General features: G+C 47.9%; 1 protein-coding gene across 1 annotated transcript in view; it reads right to left on the reverse strand.

Annotated features, from left to right (window-relative positions):
* ddx31 (DEAD (Asp-Glu-Ala-Asp) box polypeptide 31) overlaps positions 1-9,558 on the reverse strand; it is a 61,038-nt gene extending 51,480 nt beyond the window's left edge. The window contains exons 1-6 of the mRNA XM_083644162.1: positions 9,436-9,558; positions 8,709-8,821; positions 4,973-5,095; positions 3,602-3,765; positions 890-965; positions 664-707 (exon numbers count right to left, since the gene is read on the reverse strand). Coding sequence (XP_083500288.1) covers positions 664-707; positions 890-965; positions 3,602-3,765; positions 4,973-5,095; positions 8,709-8,810 — 509 coding nt within the window. The 5' untranslated portion in view covers positions 8,811-8,821; positions 9,436-9,558. The remainder of the gene's footprint in view (positions 1-663; positions 708-889; positions 966-3,601; positions 3,766-4,972; positions 5,096-8,708; positions 8,822-9,435) is intronic.
* Between the last annotated feature and the right edge of the window lie 6,573 nt (positions 9,559-16,131).

Genomic DNA, 16,131 nt, shown 5'->3' on the forward strand with positions numbered 1-16,131 from the left:
AACTCAAAGCTAACGTTAGCGACGTGGCTAACATAGCCTTCTCAAAAGGTTATTTTGAGAGGACTAGCGTTTGAGAGAGCCTGGTAGTGACCCGAGGTTAGCGTTACCTGCGTGCCTGGAAAATAGACGAACGGTGCAGTCAGGCGAGATGGAATCACAAGCCATACTCCTAATTGTGTTGCCAGATACAACTGATGGTTTCCAGCCGAAAGGCTGTTCAAAAACCGCCCAAGCCCATTTCCTCCGCACAATGCAACCCAAGACAGCCCAATTGGCGGAGGACAGCTGACATTTTCCAAACGGAAAAAAATAAATAAAAAATACGCTTGTCCCTACGAAGGAAGACGAACAAATTTAAGACCTTTGTCAATTTAATTCAAGACATTGTGAATGAAATGCAATACTTTTAAGGCCTTATTTTGAGAATATTAAATTCAATACTTTTTAAATACTTTTAAGACCCCGCAAATGACCCTGTAAATAAATATCAGCTCTGATATTTGGCCAGGCTGATAATCAGTCAACCCCTAAAAGTTATTGTGTGTGTGTGTGTGTGTGTGTGTGTGTGTGTGTGTGTGTGTGTGTGTGTGTGTGTGCGTGTGCGTGCGTGTGTGTGTGTGTGTGTGTACGCACGCACATGCATGTGTGTGCAGGTTTACTGACCTGGTCAGAGTGGAAACATTTAGGACCTTGTTCAGAGTCGCCACCTGGTGGACAAAATCAGCCAATCAGCATGCAGAATAACCCACACACACTACAGCAACAGGTAGGTGTAGATATGCGTGTGTGCGTGTTTGTGCGTGTGTTTGTGCATGTGTGTGTGTGTGTGTGTGCGTGTGTTTGTGCGTGTGTGTGTGCGTGTGTGTGTGAACGTGTGTGGGTGTGTCACCAGGTGGGGGTGCAGGTTCAGGTCAGCAAACGAGTCGCTGGTGAAAATCTTCTCCTTTAACTGCGAGACCACTGGCCTGAAGGAGGGAGGGATGCAAATTTTAATTAATGTCCTTAATCAATTTGTTGGTTGTGTTAATGATCAATCGATTAATCATTCATTCAAAACAGCTTTTGACATAGAAAATAGAAAAAACAAAGTGCAGGTTTTTACAGCTGTCTTTAGTCCTACTGAACAAGTTCATCAACCAACCAAACGTCCTGCATTAGCGTCATTGTGCGTGTAGACATGCTGTATTTCAACATTGCATTACAATGTTTACAATGAACACTGTTGTCTTTTTGGCTGTAATTCTCCCACACTGGACTGTTTGCCTGCTTGCTTGGCTTTCATGTTCCTCTGTAAAAAAGGTGAAAGTTAAATTTCGCCCTTGTGGTCACATGATGTCACATGAATGTATACGAGGGATCAGCCTAGCAGCATTTTGGTAAACAAACCGCGTCACTGGGTGGCAACGGCAATGGAACCCTATGGAGCCCAAGTGGCGCGAGGCTTGAGTGTCCGACTCTAGCTAGCTAACTCTTTTTTACATTTTAAAAACGGCGACAGTTCACACAACTTTAACACGACATGCATCAAACTCTTGAATGAATTCTGCTCTCACTCAGAATGTCAAAATATAAGCGATGTGATGTATAGTTTTTGAGATATTAACGTTTGTTTGGCACAACTCATACTATTAACTGCCACGGGGTTCGGCATTTCTGGGTGGCAAGTGACGTCATCCTATACATTGTTATGTGACCATAAAGACAAAAGAAAAAACAAATCTGAAATTGAATCTCACAGAAATGTATTTGAATCACACAGAGAACAATAACGGACAGAGTTTTTTGGCAATTGAAAATTGTTCTTCCAAATCTTAGTGATCATGACATTATAACTTGCACACATTAAAAAATTAGCCCGACCGAGGCATCACCTCACGTCGGCGCCAAAAAGTTACATTTGAACATGATAATAAATCGATAATGTCTGGTAAAAAGTTGCAAATGTAGAGCCATGGGAAATCCATTTTATTTTTTTCCAAATTCCATTTTTTCCAATATTGCGTTTTTTCCATAAATTTTTTTCTGAATTCTGTGTTTTGCTTTTTACGCTAATTTTACCATCACAAATAGTGTCTAATAAGTGGGAATGAATAAATGTCCACAATTTAATAAGATATAGGCAATCCACACAAAAAAGTTTTACTCTACAGTATAGTATGCATCCTATCCACCCATCTATCCAATATATCTATCATATATTTATACACAGATGTGACATCTCCCTGTCAAACTGTTTGAAAGGGCAAAGGCATTTCCCCCCACTTTAAATCTTTATTGTACACAAGTTTGTATACAGAGTGCACGTGGAGTTGTCAGACAGTGACTGCATGGGGGAGGGGGTGTTTCACTTTCCCAAGTAACGTTACTGAAGGCGAGTTTGGTGTGCCGTTAATCATCGATAAAAAAGTCATCATAATGGATTATTGGAACTTCACACTCTTTCTCTGTGAGGATTTTAATGAAAAGGAGTCATCCCCTCTTCCTCACCGCATCATGGCTACCAGTTTGCTTGTCATCTCACACTATAGCCGTTTTCACACATGCGCTTTTTACCGTTAAATGACCGGAAAGCGGTCTAATGCCTTGGAGTGTGAAAGTTGTTTTCCGGTATAAGCGCGACCCCGTCATCGCGGACTTTTCACCAGTTTCTAGGTTGTCATAAGAGCGGTATGGCTGCTTCATGTGTGGGCGTGCTCCCCCCCCTCCCCTCTCTGCTCGCACTCAGTCCTTCAGTCCAGCCCGACAGGGACACAGACAGCGAAAATGGCAAAGGCTTGTTCTGAGAGTCTTGCAAGCCGCCCAACGCTTGTAAGCAGATGCACGAAGCGAAATGTGGAAGTATTTTGCTTACGTTGCCGACAGCGAAGGCAAGCCCCCTGGACACATCAAACTAAGCCAGTCTGTAAAAAGTGCTTCAACGCGACGCAGGTGAACGGATAAACATCGAACCAGCCAGGCTATTTATCTCAGACACGGATCCCAACTTCTTCAAAGATTTCAGTTCAAAGACTGGTTAGCGAATGTGAAGGATAAACATACATGCCCTCTTAAGTCAAACGAGTGTGATTTATTGTGTGACAAGCAAACTTATTTCACCATCGGAGTTTTGCCGACCCCCAAAATAATCACAATGGGCGGCTTGCAAGACTCTCAGAACAAGCCGCTGCCATTTTCACTGTGTCTGTCCTGTGTGTCAGGCTGCTGCAGAGGACTGAAGGACTGACCAGAGAGCGAGCAGAGAGGGGAGGGGGCGAAATCGGCACGCCCACACATGAAGCAGACATACCGCTCTTATGACAAGCTCCAAACTGGTGAAATGTCCGCGATGACAGGGTCGCGCTTATACCAGAAAACAACTTTCACACATGAAGGCATTACACCGCCTTCTGGTCATTTCCCGGTATAAAGCGCATGTGTGAAAACGGCTCTAGAGAGACAGACGGCCAGACATGGCCGACGACCGACTGTCGGCTTGGTGTGTCTGGGGCTTAAACCAACAAGAGTGAGGCAGGAAGTTGCATTGACCTGTCAGAGTGAAGCTGGTGCCTCGTTAGCTGTGGGATGTGTGGGTTGTGTTAGCCAATCAGAGCAGAGATGGTACCTGTGTAACTCTGGGATGTGTGGGTTGTGTTTGAACAGAGAGGAGGTCTTGATCCCGCCCCTTCCTGGCTCCGTCCCTCCCTCCCCCTCTCTCTTCTTCTCTGCCCTCTTCTGCCGCGGCGGGGAGGGCGGAGCCGGAGCTGCATATGGCGGGGCGGGCGGAGCCTGGAAGAGACACCATGCTCAGTCAACAACAATCTACCCCAGTGGTTGTCAAACTTTTTTGGCTTCAGTTACCCCCCCGTTCCATTTGGCTTAGAAAACTGCAAAAGTAAACTACAGCATATGATGCAATGAATTAAGAATATAACATTACAAAACAAGAAATGGAGATAAAGAGTTGTAATCAGTGTTCGTTTCATTTATTTTCATGATTTACTTTTCATTTTTCAATTTTCCCTTTTCTCTCAAGTAACCCCTGTAGTAGCTCCACGTACCCCTAGGGGTACGCATACCCCAGTTGGAACCCAACTCCCAAACCCCACCCCCAAGACGGTGAAGGCATGTCCTGCCCTAGCCTGCCTCTGATTGGTTGGGTTTAGGCATGAGGGTTAGGGCAATAGAGAGCCCCAGGAACGAGTCCGGAAATCATCGATGCTAACACTCCTGGTTCTTCACTGTTTTCGCCTATGGGACTTTTGAATGGGTTTTTGGCGCGATGCTTCTAATAAGGTCTCTGGGCAACGCAAGATTAATCAAACGCGAACCAGTGTTTAGTAATATCATCTTCAAACATGAGGACCACTTGTATGAGTTTTTAAACTTTTACGTGCCGTTAAAAGGGCAGCTAGCTAGCAAACGGCTAAATGAGACTACACTGTTGAGTCGACTTCAAAGGACGAACACGGAAATTCTCTTCCCTCACCTGGTTCAGCCCCGTTCAGCCCGGGGTAATCAGTGCACACATCAACAACAGTCCAGGTTGAGTGCTGACGTGACGTGGAAGCCTATGCGACAGTGTGTAGTTCTGGATTAGCTTAGCTCGAGCTTTTTACTTATAGGGCTCGCATTTACGCTACAAAACTCATGAAAGTGGTCCTCATGTGTGAAGATTATCCGACTGAACTCTGGTTCGCGTTTGATTAAGCTTGCCTTGCTCAGAGACCTTATTTGAAGCATCGCGGCAAAAACCCATTCAAAAATCCCATAGACAGAAACAGTGAAGAACCAGGAAGTCCGGGACTTCCGCATTCTGACTACAAAAATACGTCATCCCTGGGGCTCTCTATTGATGGGGTTAGGGGAAGATGTCAGGGGAAGCCAACGAGAGGCAGAGTAGGGTGGGACATGCCTTCCGCATCCTGGGGAAAAAAATATGGCCTGCAGTACCACAGTACCCCAGGCAGGGTCTGCTTGTTTGTATGCCTCCTACCGTGCACATGTGTCTTTCTGCAGGAGGCAGAGCTATCTCCTCCTCCCTCCTCTGTTTGGAGGAGCGTCCCTCCACTTCCTGTCCCGAGGACGACGACTTCCTCTTCTTGGCATTCTGTTTCTTCTGGAAGTGGAAGTAAAAACATCAGGATCTACATGATATAACAACCTTAAACTGTAATGCTGTCATGAAATATCTCCATCTCTGCGCCTTCTAATGTCTTTTCATGATGTAAACACTATGACACTGGTAGGGCTGTAATGGGTTCACAAAATTCAGGGTTCAGCACGTTTTCAATACAGCAAAAAAGTAGAAATGCCAGAAAGTTTTTTTTCTTCCACATTCTACTTTAAATTTTTGTTTCAATTCACGACAATGTTTTTTTAACGCCTTTCCTCTTTTTCCTCTCAGTTTTAGTTGACCATGATATCCTTGTAAAAGACTTGCACTGTTCAGCAGTGAAAGATTAGTTTGGTTTGCAATGTGTAATGAACCTAAAGCCTCGTACCTAAACGTTACGTACGAATACACCTATTGTTACAGCCCTACTGACTGGCAACTATCAGAAGAAAAACTAAATTAACTCTAAGGCCCATGACACACATGCCACACCAATCAAACATTGTACAACAAACACAGACTAACACAGATGTTTGTTTGGTGCTTCCATGCTGCTGCTACCACCTATGTTTTATGTATGTTTTATTATGTTTTACATTTTATGTTCATGGTGTTTTATGTTGACAAAGGACGGAAATTAGCCTCGTGCTAAATCCGGCAATTTTTACACTTTTACTATGTTCCAGGTTTTAGTATCTGTTCTATGGTTTCTGTGTTCATTAATTTTGCAATGTCCCGTCCAAATAAACAAATAAATTAATAAATGGCTGTCTGTCCTTGTTGATGTTTGGTCTAGGCTGGGATGGGCATTTCTAGCAAAAACACTAGGGCTGACCCAAAAAAATCTACGCTTCAAAAGTTGCCATTGTAATCCCCCCCCCCCCCCCTCCTCTCCTCTCTCTTTCTCTCTCCATAATATAATATATATATAATATCTAACGCGCCGTGGGAACAAACAACAAATGCACCCAACAGCCAGCAGCCGCACAGACGGTGAGCTGTGGGCGGAGCCACACAGACGGTGAGCTGTGGGCGGAGCCACACAGACGGTGAGCTGTGGACGGAGCCACACAAGACAGTGAGATGTGGGCGGAGCCACACAGATGGTGAGCTGTGGGCGGAGCTGTGGGCGGAGCTGTTGTAAACATGAAACTTCTACACTTCTTTCCATCCAGTGTGAGTAACGTTACAAGTGTTCAAGTGAATTCAAGTCGTTTCATTTGTTTATAATGTTATGAGTTAGCAGCAGTCACAGAACGTCACTCTGTCTATCACATGGATTTGTTATTACCGACTGCCGACTGGTAGTGAAAGTGCAGTTGGCTCCGTCTATCACATGGATGTACATACAGCCGGGGCGCACATCATATTAGGATGAGACTCGTGCAAAAAAAAAAAAAAAAAAATGTGGTTACTGCAGCTAATTTGTGCGGTATGGAAAAAAATCTATACCGTGACAGCCCTAAGATCTATTGGGAGAAACCAAACAATTCTATGTCAAATCAGATATTCAGCACCCCCATATAGCCAGAATAGAATGGCTCCTTCCAACGAATCATCGACTATTTGGGGTCACCCCTAGCCTCATAACGTGACGCTGCTACTGTACTCCCATATTCTTGTACAGCAGTCAGCGTCACACAGCGTTCGATTCATCAATGGGCAGTGTTGGGCACTCATTACTAAAAAAGTAATATATTACATATTACTCGTTACTATTTTCAAAAGTAATATTATTACTTTACTTATTACTCCATGCCAAAAGTAATTCGTTAGATACTCGTTATATTACTTTTCCGTTACATTCCACACAAATGGCAATAGGCCTTTTTCACTGCAGCGATTTTGTGTCTAAAAGGCAGGAGGTAACACAGGTGCACCAAGATGTTAATTAGGGCTTCCAACTTCCAGTCCATTTAGGTGTTCCAGTGCTGGAGCCTTAATTAGTTAGTTGGTTGCACCTGTGTATACTCTGTCTTCTAGACACAAATGGCCGTTGTGAAAAAGGCCCATAGCGATTTTCTCTTCAAAATGCAGACTTTGCAGTGCGAATGTGTGAACGAGGTCTATTATGTGCCGTTCCATTTAAACTAATCGCTTTGCCAGAGCACAGCTTCCTACAGAGATGCTTGATGAAGAGCACACCTGGCTTAAAGTGATGACTGACAAGATGCAATCTTAACAGCTTCTGTTTTATAGAATGCAGTATGCACTGCCAATGCAAACTCAATACGTATAGGCTACATCTTTGCTTAACAAGTTTGTGTCACAAATAACGTTAGCTCTGCAACATTAACATTACCCTGACAATAATAACAGCAATGTTTGATGTCCACCAGCTTGTGAGTTTTTACGTTATCTCTGTATTTGAACAGTTTTCCGGTTTCTGTTGTGCTGTCCTCTCGTCTCGTAACGTTAACGTTAGGAAGTTTGAGGTCGTGTTTTTCACAGTGGAAAGAGTGTTAGTAGCCTACCTGTCCTGGACACCGTTTACATTTGACTTTGATGTTCAATCGTGTCACCTTTCTTCCCGACAAAAACAAAGTCATGGGAATATATCCGCAGCCACGGATTTTCCTCCTCGGCTCAGCAGGACAGAGAGCGAGGTGTCAGGTGTGCCTGCCTGCCTGTTGCTGCTCTGAATGGGCTCTGCGGTGACGTCACCTTGTTTTGGGAGCGTTAAAACCATGCTGCTTGTGATCAGTGAATGCCGACTGCGTGTCGTTTTGAGCGCAGCGGCATCGCAGAATGGACTCAACAAAAGATGTAACGACTAACGTAACGAGCTCGTTTATCTTGAAGTAACTGTAATATTATTACTTATATTCTATAGTAATTCGTTACACTACTCGTTACTTGGAAAAAGTAATATTATTACAGTAACGAGTAACTAGTAACTCGTTACTTCCCAACACTGTCAATGGGTGGGAAACGCTGTTAAAAAAGCTCTCCTACCCGTATCCGACCTGCGATTGCAGATCCGAAGATATGATAGTAACCCTAGTGAAGTCATTAATTTGACCGCCGCTGTTAAAATGATACTGCTGTGTGACAGTGAAACAACCGTTTAAAAGCAATCTTTCCACAGCCTATGCCGTATAACAGGAGAAGCTTCCTAGTGCCGACAGGAACCTTGGGAGTTTGAGTATTTCATGACATGTTTTGCTTCCCAGGTGCGCTGGATTTGCGTTGATCACTGACAGCCGCCGTCTCTGTGTGACTGCATGTGTTGTTTGCAAGCGGTGCACGGTGCACCATGTAGTGAGATCGAACACACCCTGCTGTAAATTCAGCACAGGCTGTGGAAAGACTGCTTCTAAACAGTTGTTTCACGCAGCAGTATCATTTTAACAGCGCCGGTCAAATTACTGGCTTCAGTAGATCATATCTTCGGATCTGCAATCGGAGGTTGGATACGGGTAGGAGAGCTTTTTGAACAGCGTTAACCACCCATTGACGAATCGAACGCTGTGTGACGCTGACTGCTGTACGAGAATATCGGAGTACAGTAGCACCGTCACGTTATGGGGCTAGGGTCACCCCTAGAGTGTATAACAGCAGCAGACACACAGCAGACACACACACACACACGCATGCGCACACACACACAGCTGACCTGCGCCCATCGCTGCTGAGTTGACAGAGGCTTCCTCCTGACTGAGAAGAACGAGGGACCACTGGTGATGTTCAGACACAGCTGGTCCCCTGATGATGACATCTCAATAATGCCTGTCCACACACACACACACACACACACACACACAATTTGTAAAAACAAAAACAAAAACAAATCCAACCTTCACTGAAACACTCACAGATACAATGATGCATTTAAATCAGAAATTGATTCTCTCTCACACACACACACACACACACACACACACTTACTTATGGTACTTCATTCTTATGTATCGATTACTTCATAGACTGACAGACAAGCACAGACAATCACACACTTTCCACACTGCAGCTGGTAGAAAACATTCCCTCATAGAAATGACCCAGCGAGCATTTCAGGACAATCTAACTTTTAGTAGCGTTACATGAGCTGAGGAGACATTTCGCCTCGGCTAAGCTAGCTAATGTAAAAGTCTGACCTGTATTAAAATGAGGCTGTTTGGTTGTTGGCTATGAGCCGAGCTGCAGACTGACCAGCTCAGGCTGCTGTCAGTTGTTTGCGGAGTAAATCACACGAGGAGCGTCGGTTAAACTGACGGCTTTCTGAATGGACTCTGGTCTGAGGCGGCTAGCTGTTAGCTCTGCAGCTAGCTCTTAGCTGACAACAACACAAACACACTGTAGGAATCTGACTGAGGATGACATGAACAGAAATTTTTAGTTACCTTGACAACGACAAGAGTCACTATAACGTTACTTAGTCCTGTTAGATAGAAAATATGACAGTACCACGTGCAGCACGTTAATCAACAAATTCACAGACACGCGTGGGAACTCTTCCGGCTACGTCACCGAAGCCCCGCCTCCTTAAAAGCTGACTTTCTGGACATGCGCAGGCTTAATCATCCTCATCATGACTTTGAAATAACACCATGAAAATATAACATATATGAATGAGATATATCCACTTTGAAATAAGCCATGAAAACATAGAATATTCGACATGTTGCTGCCAGATGTTGAATTCAATGTATTGTAGCGAATCAGCAGTACACATACAGGGTGAGCATTGGTAGTGTCTCGACTGCAGATAGGAACTGATGTGTGGGAGTGTTGTATTGGGGGAACACTATGCGGTGGGGATACTTCTGGAGTGAACTGAGCATGCGCGTCAGTCCACACACACTACTTGGAGGGAAAGCTGCTAGCTTTGAGCGTGACAACCGCTGAGAGTTGTAATATAACTAACTGTGAATAAAGACCCTTGTACCATCAAGAAGCCTCTGCCTCATGAGATAACGGATACGTTACACTGGCGTCAGAAGTTTAAACGGTGAATATTGCCTCCAGATTAGCGAAATGGTTAACAAGTTCCTGAAGAAAGAGCGCAAGCGGCTCAACCGAGAGGCGGGAGAGGCGAGAGCCGGGGCAGACTACCAGCCGGCCGAGGAGGATGATGTCTGGGTAGACGCAGCTGCTACCACAAGGATCCAAGAAAAAACAACAACAGAAAGCCTGGGGTTGGTGAAAATAAAATCCGAGCCAGACAGAGCTAGCACCGTAGCCACGGAAGCTAACCCGCAGCCCAAGGGAGCTAGCAGGCAAGCTAGCGAGGCGGGAGAAGGAGCGGAAGAACCGGGACCGGTGAGAGTGAAGATCGAGCGGGTTGACACTGCCGCTGTAGCCATGGAGGCTGTGCCACAGACCAGCGGAGCCAGCCTACGGCCCGAGGACAAAGACGGGACACGGGTCGAGGCGGCAAAAGACGGCGAGCGGCGGGGAAGAAAGGAAATCACCCCGCCAAAATTCAACGGTAAAGTCGAATGGGAGGCGTACTGCAAGCAGTTTACAGAGGCTGCAGATTGGAATGGCTGGACGAGAAAGGAGAGAGCCAGCTACCTCGTCATGGCCCTCGAGGGCGAAGCTACAGCGTGCGTGTCGGCAATAGCTGATACAAAGGACTGGGATGTGGTGATGGGGGTCCTGCAGAGACGTTTCGGCCGATGCGAGGAGCAGGCCATCGTAGCCGCAGAACTGTGTAACAGACGCAGACGACAGGGTGAGTCACTACGTGCACTGGCAACGGACATTGAGACTCTCAGCCGGCGCGCATACAGCCAGCTACCGACGGAGACGCTGGATGGACTAGCCCTAAGCTACTTTGTCCAGGCCATCGAGCCACGGAGCCTAAGCCAGAAAGTAACGCTGGGACACCCGAAAACATTGGGAGCAGCGCTGGGGCTGGCACTGGAGATAGAGACAGTAGAAGGCTGGGACAAGAGCAGCAGCATAATGGAGGCCGCCCCAGTGGTCAGAATGGCCGCGGAGAGCCAGTTACAAGAAGAACCAGCGTGGAAGACGGCCTGGGCAGAGCAAAGCAACACGGTGAGAGAGCAGGGCGACAGGGTGAAAGAACTGTCCGAGTCAGTACAACAGCTGACAGAACAACTGCTCCGCAGAGCGACCCTGCAGCCCAACCCCGCTCGCGTCACCGTAGTGCATGAGCCCCACCCAGCAGACCAAGCCCCTCCACAAAGCCCCACCCCTAGCCCACCTCCAAACACTTGCCCTCAGCCAGCGCAACAGGCAGAGGGGGAGAGAGAGAGGTTAGAGATGCTCAGGGGATTGCACAAACGCCAAAGCGAAGGGTTAGAGACCCAGCAGAGCGATGAACTGTGGAGGGTACTAGAGGAATATAAAGACATTTTCGCCATGTCAGATGATGAGCTAGGATGTACCCACCTGGTGGAACACGAAATAGACACGGAGGGGGCACGACCCGTCAGGTCATATCCCCGTCGGATCCCAGCGGCGAGGAGAGAGATAGCGAACGAAGCTGTAGAGAACATGCTGCGGGCGGGGATCATTGAGCCATCAGACAGCCCGTGGGCGTCGGGGGTAGTGCTGGTGAAAAAGAAAAATAGCACCAAAATGCGATTTTGTGTAGACTATAGGGGGCTGAACAAAGTAACAAAAAAAGACGCATACCCGATGCCCATCATAGAGGAACTGTTAGACGCCGCGGGAGAGTCATCCTGGTTCTCATCCCTAGACCTCCGTAGCGGGTACTGGCAGGTGCCCCTCCGCGACGATGCCAAGCAAAAGACCGCCTTCCGCACAGAGAAGGGGCTGTGGCAGTTTCGAGTACTCAGCTTCGGGCTGTGCAACGCACCAGCAACGTTCGAGAGGTTAATGGAGAAGTTGCTGGGAGACATTCCCCGATCCGAATGCGTCGTGTATTTAGATGACATCTTGACACACGGGGGCACGTTCCAGGCCGCAGTGGGGGCGTTACGAAAAGTCCTGCAGAAGATAGCAGAGGCGGGTCTAAAGTTACACCCAGACAAGTGCCACTTCCTGAAGAGGAGGGTGGAGTTCTTAGGGCATGGCATCGGCGCGGGGGGCATTCGCACCCTAGAAGAGAAGACTCAGGCGGTCATGGAGTGGCCCACCCCCAGAAACAAAGGCGAACTCGAGAGCTTCGTAGGGCTAGCCGCATACTACAGGAAATTCGTGAACGGGTTTTCTAAAATAGCGGAACCGCTGTTCAGGTTAAAAGAGAAGAACGCAGACTTCCACTGGACGACAGAATGCCACCTAGCATTCAAAGCCCTCAAGAAAGCACTGACCGAGTCTCCAGTGCTTAGAGCACCAGACCCCGCCCTGCCGTTCCTACTAGACACTGATGCCAGCAATGGGGGTATGGGAGCCGTGCTGTCCCAGGCGGGGCCGGACGGGGAGCGGGTGGTGGCGTACTATAGCAAGACTTTCGATAAAGCAGAACGTAACTACTGCGTCACCCGCCGGGAGCTCCTCGCCGTAGTAGAAGCACTAAGACACTTTAGATATTACCTCCTGGGACAGCCACGGTTCACCATACGGACCGACCACTCGGCGCTGCAGTGGCTATGGTCCTTCAGAGAGCCGGAGGGACAAGTGTGCCGCTGGTTAGAGAAAATGGCAGACTACAACTTCACGATAGAACACAGGGCAGGGGCGCGCCACGTCAACGCAGACGCCCTGTCAAGACGACCCTGTGCAGAGAGAGGGTGTACATACTGCGAAAAGAGAGAAGGAAGAGAGAGAGAGCTCCAAGAGGAAGCTAGGATCTGCCCTAACCACACAGGGGATGGGCCAGTGTGCAGGACGCTGCGGGTAGCAGAGGCAGCGGATTGGAGGGGCCACCAAGAAAACGACAGAGAGCTGTCACCAGTACTGCAATGGGTAGAAGAGGGCCAGAAGCCGCCCTGGGAAGAGGTGGCAGGGGCCACCGACACAACCAAAGGGCTGTGGGCGGGGTTCGACACCCTGAGTTTGAGTAACGGAGTGCTGATGAAGTCCTGGAAGGAGCCAGCGACAGGAGAGCATAAGTGGCGGAAAGTAGTGCCGACAACGTTGAGGGAGGAGGTGTGCAGGAGCTGCCATGGAACTGTAGGGGCTGGGCACTTCGGGGTAAACAAAACGCTCCGCCGTATCAGACAAGGGTTTTATTGGGGGAGGATGGGGAGAGACGTACAGGACTTCTGTCGACGCTGCGACCTCTGCGCAGCGTACAAAGGGCCGTTAGATCAGTCTCGCGCCCCGCTTCAACAGCTAGCAGCAGGAGCCCCCATGGAGAGGGTAGGGGTAGACGTGATGGGACCTTTTCCCTGCTCAGACAGTGGAAACAAGTACGTCCTGGTCGCCATGGACTATTTCACAAAATGGCCAGAGGCGTACGCACTACCCGACCAGGAGGCGGGGACGGTGGTCGACGCACTAGTAACCGGCATGTTCAGTAGGTTCGGAGCACCAGAGACCCTACACAGTGACCAAGGGAGAAACTTTGAGTCACGAGTGTTCGCCACCATGTGCGAGAAACTGAACATTAAAAAGACACGGACCACAGCATTGCACCCCCAGAGCGATGGCCTTGTAGAAAGATTCAATAGAACGCTGAAAAAGCAGTTGGCCATCCTCACGGAGGAACACCAGAGAGACTGGGACACGCACCTGCCGCTCATCCTCATGGCCTACAGATCCGCCACACACGAGTCCACCTCCTGCACCCCAGCTCTGCTCATGTTAGGTCGAGAACTGCGGACACCAGCAGAAATAGCGTTCGGTAAGCCACCAGATGCACTGGACGCTCCCCCAGGGCGAGAGTACGCCAGGAGGCTACAAGATCGCTTAGAGTCCGCTCACCACTTCGCGCGGGACCAGCTAGAGAAAGCAGGCATGAAACAAAAAAGGAACTATGATGTGAGGGCAAAAGGAAACCATTTCCAGGGGGGGGAGTTGGTCTGGGTGTACACACCCCAGAGAAAAAAAGGGCGTAGCCCTAAACTGGACTGTCACTGGACAGGCCCATGCAGGGTCATGGAGAGAATGGGGGAAGTGGTGTACCGAGTGCAGATGCCACTTGGTGGCAGGAAGGTACTCCACAGAGACAGGTTGGCCCCATACCGGGGGGGGTGCACCTTTCCCCCAGATCTCGGCCGCCCGGCGGTTTCACCTAGACCGGCTGAAAGAAGGACTCTGTTCCCACAGAGAGGGGCGTCCGGCTATGACCGGGCGGGCCCCACCCAGGGGCGTGAAAGCCCAGAGACACTGCAGGTGGGATCAGCCCCGCAGACAGATTCACAGAGACTAACACGGCCACGGAGAGAGCCAAGGGCTCCAGGACGATTCCACAACTTTGAGTTGTACTAAAAAAAAAAAAAAAAAAAAAAAAAAAAAAAGAGAGGAGATGGTGGTTGGAGATGTTGTATTGTTGTAACAGAAAGTAAAAAAAGGGGCATGACATGAGATATTGTGGGGGAGATGATGTGGGGAAGTCGGAGAGGGCAACATGCTGTGATTGAAAAAAAAAGAAGCTGTTAAAGAAAAAAAATGTTTTGGTACAAGGGGGTGTGTGATGTGTTATCAACGTGGGCGTTGACCTTATTGTTGGGCGGGGAGTATGTAGCGAATCAGCAGTACACATACAGGGGTGAGCATTGGTAGTGTCTCGACTGCAGATAGGAACTGATGTGTGGGAGTGTTGTATTGGGGGAACACTATGCGGTGGGGATACTTCTGGAGTGAACTGAGCATGCGCGTCAGTCCACACACACTACTTGGAGGGAAAGCTGCTAGCTTTGAGCGTGACAACCGCTGAGAGTTGTAATATAACTAACTGTGAATAAAGACCCTTGTACCATCAAGAAGCCTCTGCCTCATGAGATAACGGATACGTTACAGTATCAATTCAGTTTCATTTCATTCAACAGTGCATGAAAGACGGTAAAGTGCTGATTCAACCCAGGCAGGCGAGAAAGAGGACAGTCAAAGGAGACAAGAACCAAAGGAGTGAGAAGATGGGCAGAGATAAATCAGGATGGTGACAGACAGGCCTAGACAAATCAGAGGAGAAGACCACAGGGAGGGGTGTGTGATACAACTGATAGGCAATATGAGTGGACAGGGTTATCAGTTGTCCAATTATGCTGTCAGTCTAAATACAACAGATTATGGATGATGAGAGAGGAGTGGCAGGAGCGCTGCTGGAGTCCCTCAAGCCTCCGGTGCTCTTGGAAGGGAAAAACTTTCAAAAGAAGAGGAAAACTTATAGCATAAATGATCCAGGTCCAGGCACTCAATGAGGTTTTGAATATAAAAAGCCTTTATTTGGATCGGCTAACAATTAAAATACACCAACGCGTATCGACTTCTGCCTTCTTCAGGGTGTAATGATAAATGAATCAAACAGGGTCATTATATGGATTCACCACAGGTGTGCCAGGTGAGATTGTGCACAAGATTATGGACGATATTTAGAAAAATTGAAGCTCCCTTTAGGTAATAATTGTATTGATCTTCCTGACCCCTACAATCTAAGTGATGGGTGGTACACTGACCACCCATCCCAAGCTGCCCCCTATCCACTACGTGGACAGGACATTTATAACTATCTAATACACTCTCCAGGTCCCTTTACTGGAGAGTCATTGCGTGCCTATAAATCACTAGATGCATACAATTATCTTTCTGGCCATGTGAACAATATAAAGCAGCACAACATCTCAACAGACAGCACAGTCACATTCATCACTGCAGCTGTCATCCCTGGGCAGCGAGTAGCTGACCCACCATACCACCCCTGGCTGTGTTTACACAGGACACATGGTTATATTGTAGCTGGTCATTGCACGTGCATGGCAGGGTTAGGAGAGGCCTGCAGCCACATTGCTGCTCTTCTGTTTGCTGTTGAAGGGACATCATGTAGCAAACAAGGACATCTCTTGCACAGGTGTGAAATGTATAGACCAAATCAGCGGGGATGTTTACATTTACTTCCGGTTACCCCTGGGTCCACACATTATAATGGCGGTGAACGGCACAAATTGACGTGTTGAAGACAAAAACAGACAAAAAAGACAAGAATGGTTTGTTCGTGTTGT

Source organism: Poromitra crassiceps, assembly GCF_964638095.1.
Source record: "Poromitra crassiceps genome assembly, chromosome: 10".
In the NCBI taxonomy this organism is placed as follows: domain Eukaryota; kingdom Metazoa; phylum Chordata; class Actinopteri; order Beryciformes; family Melamphaidae; genus Poromitra; species Poromitra crassiceps.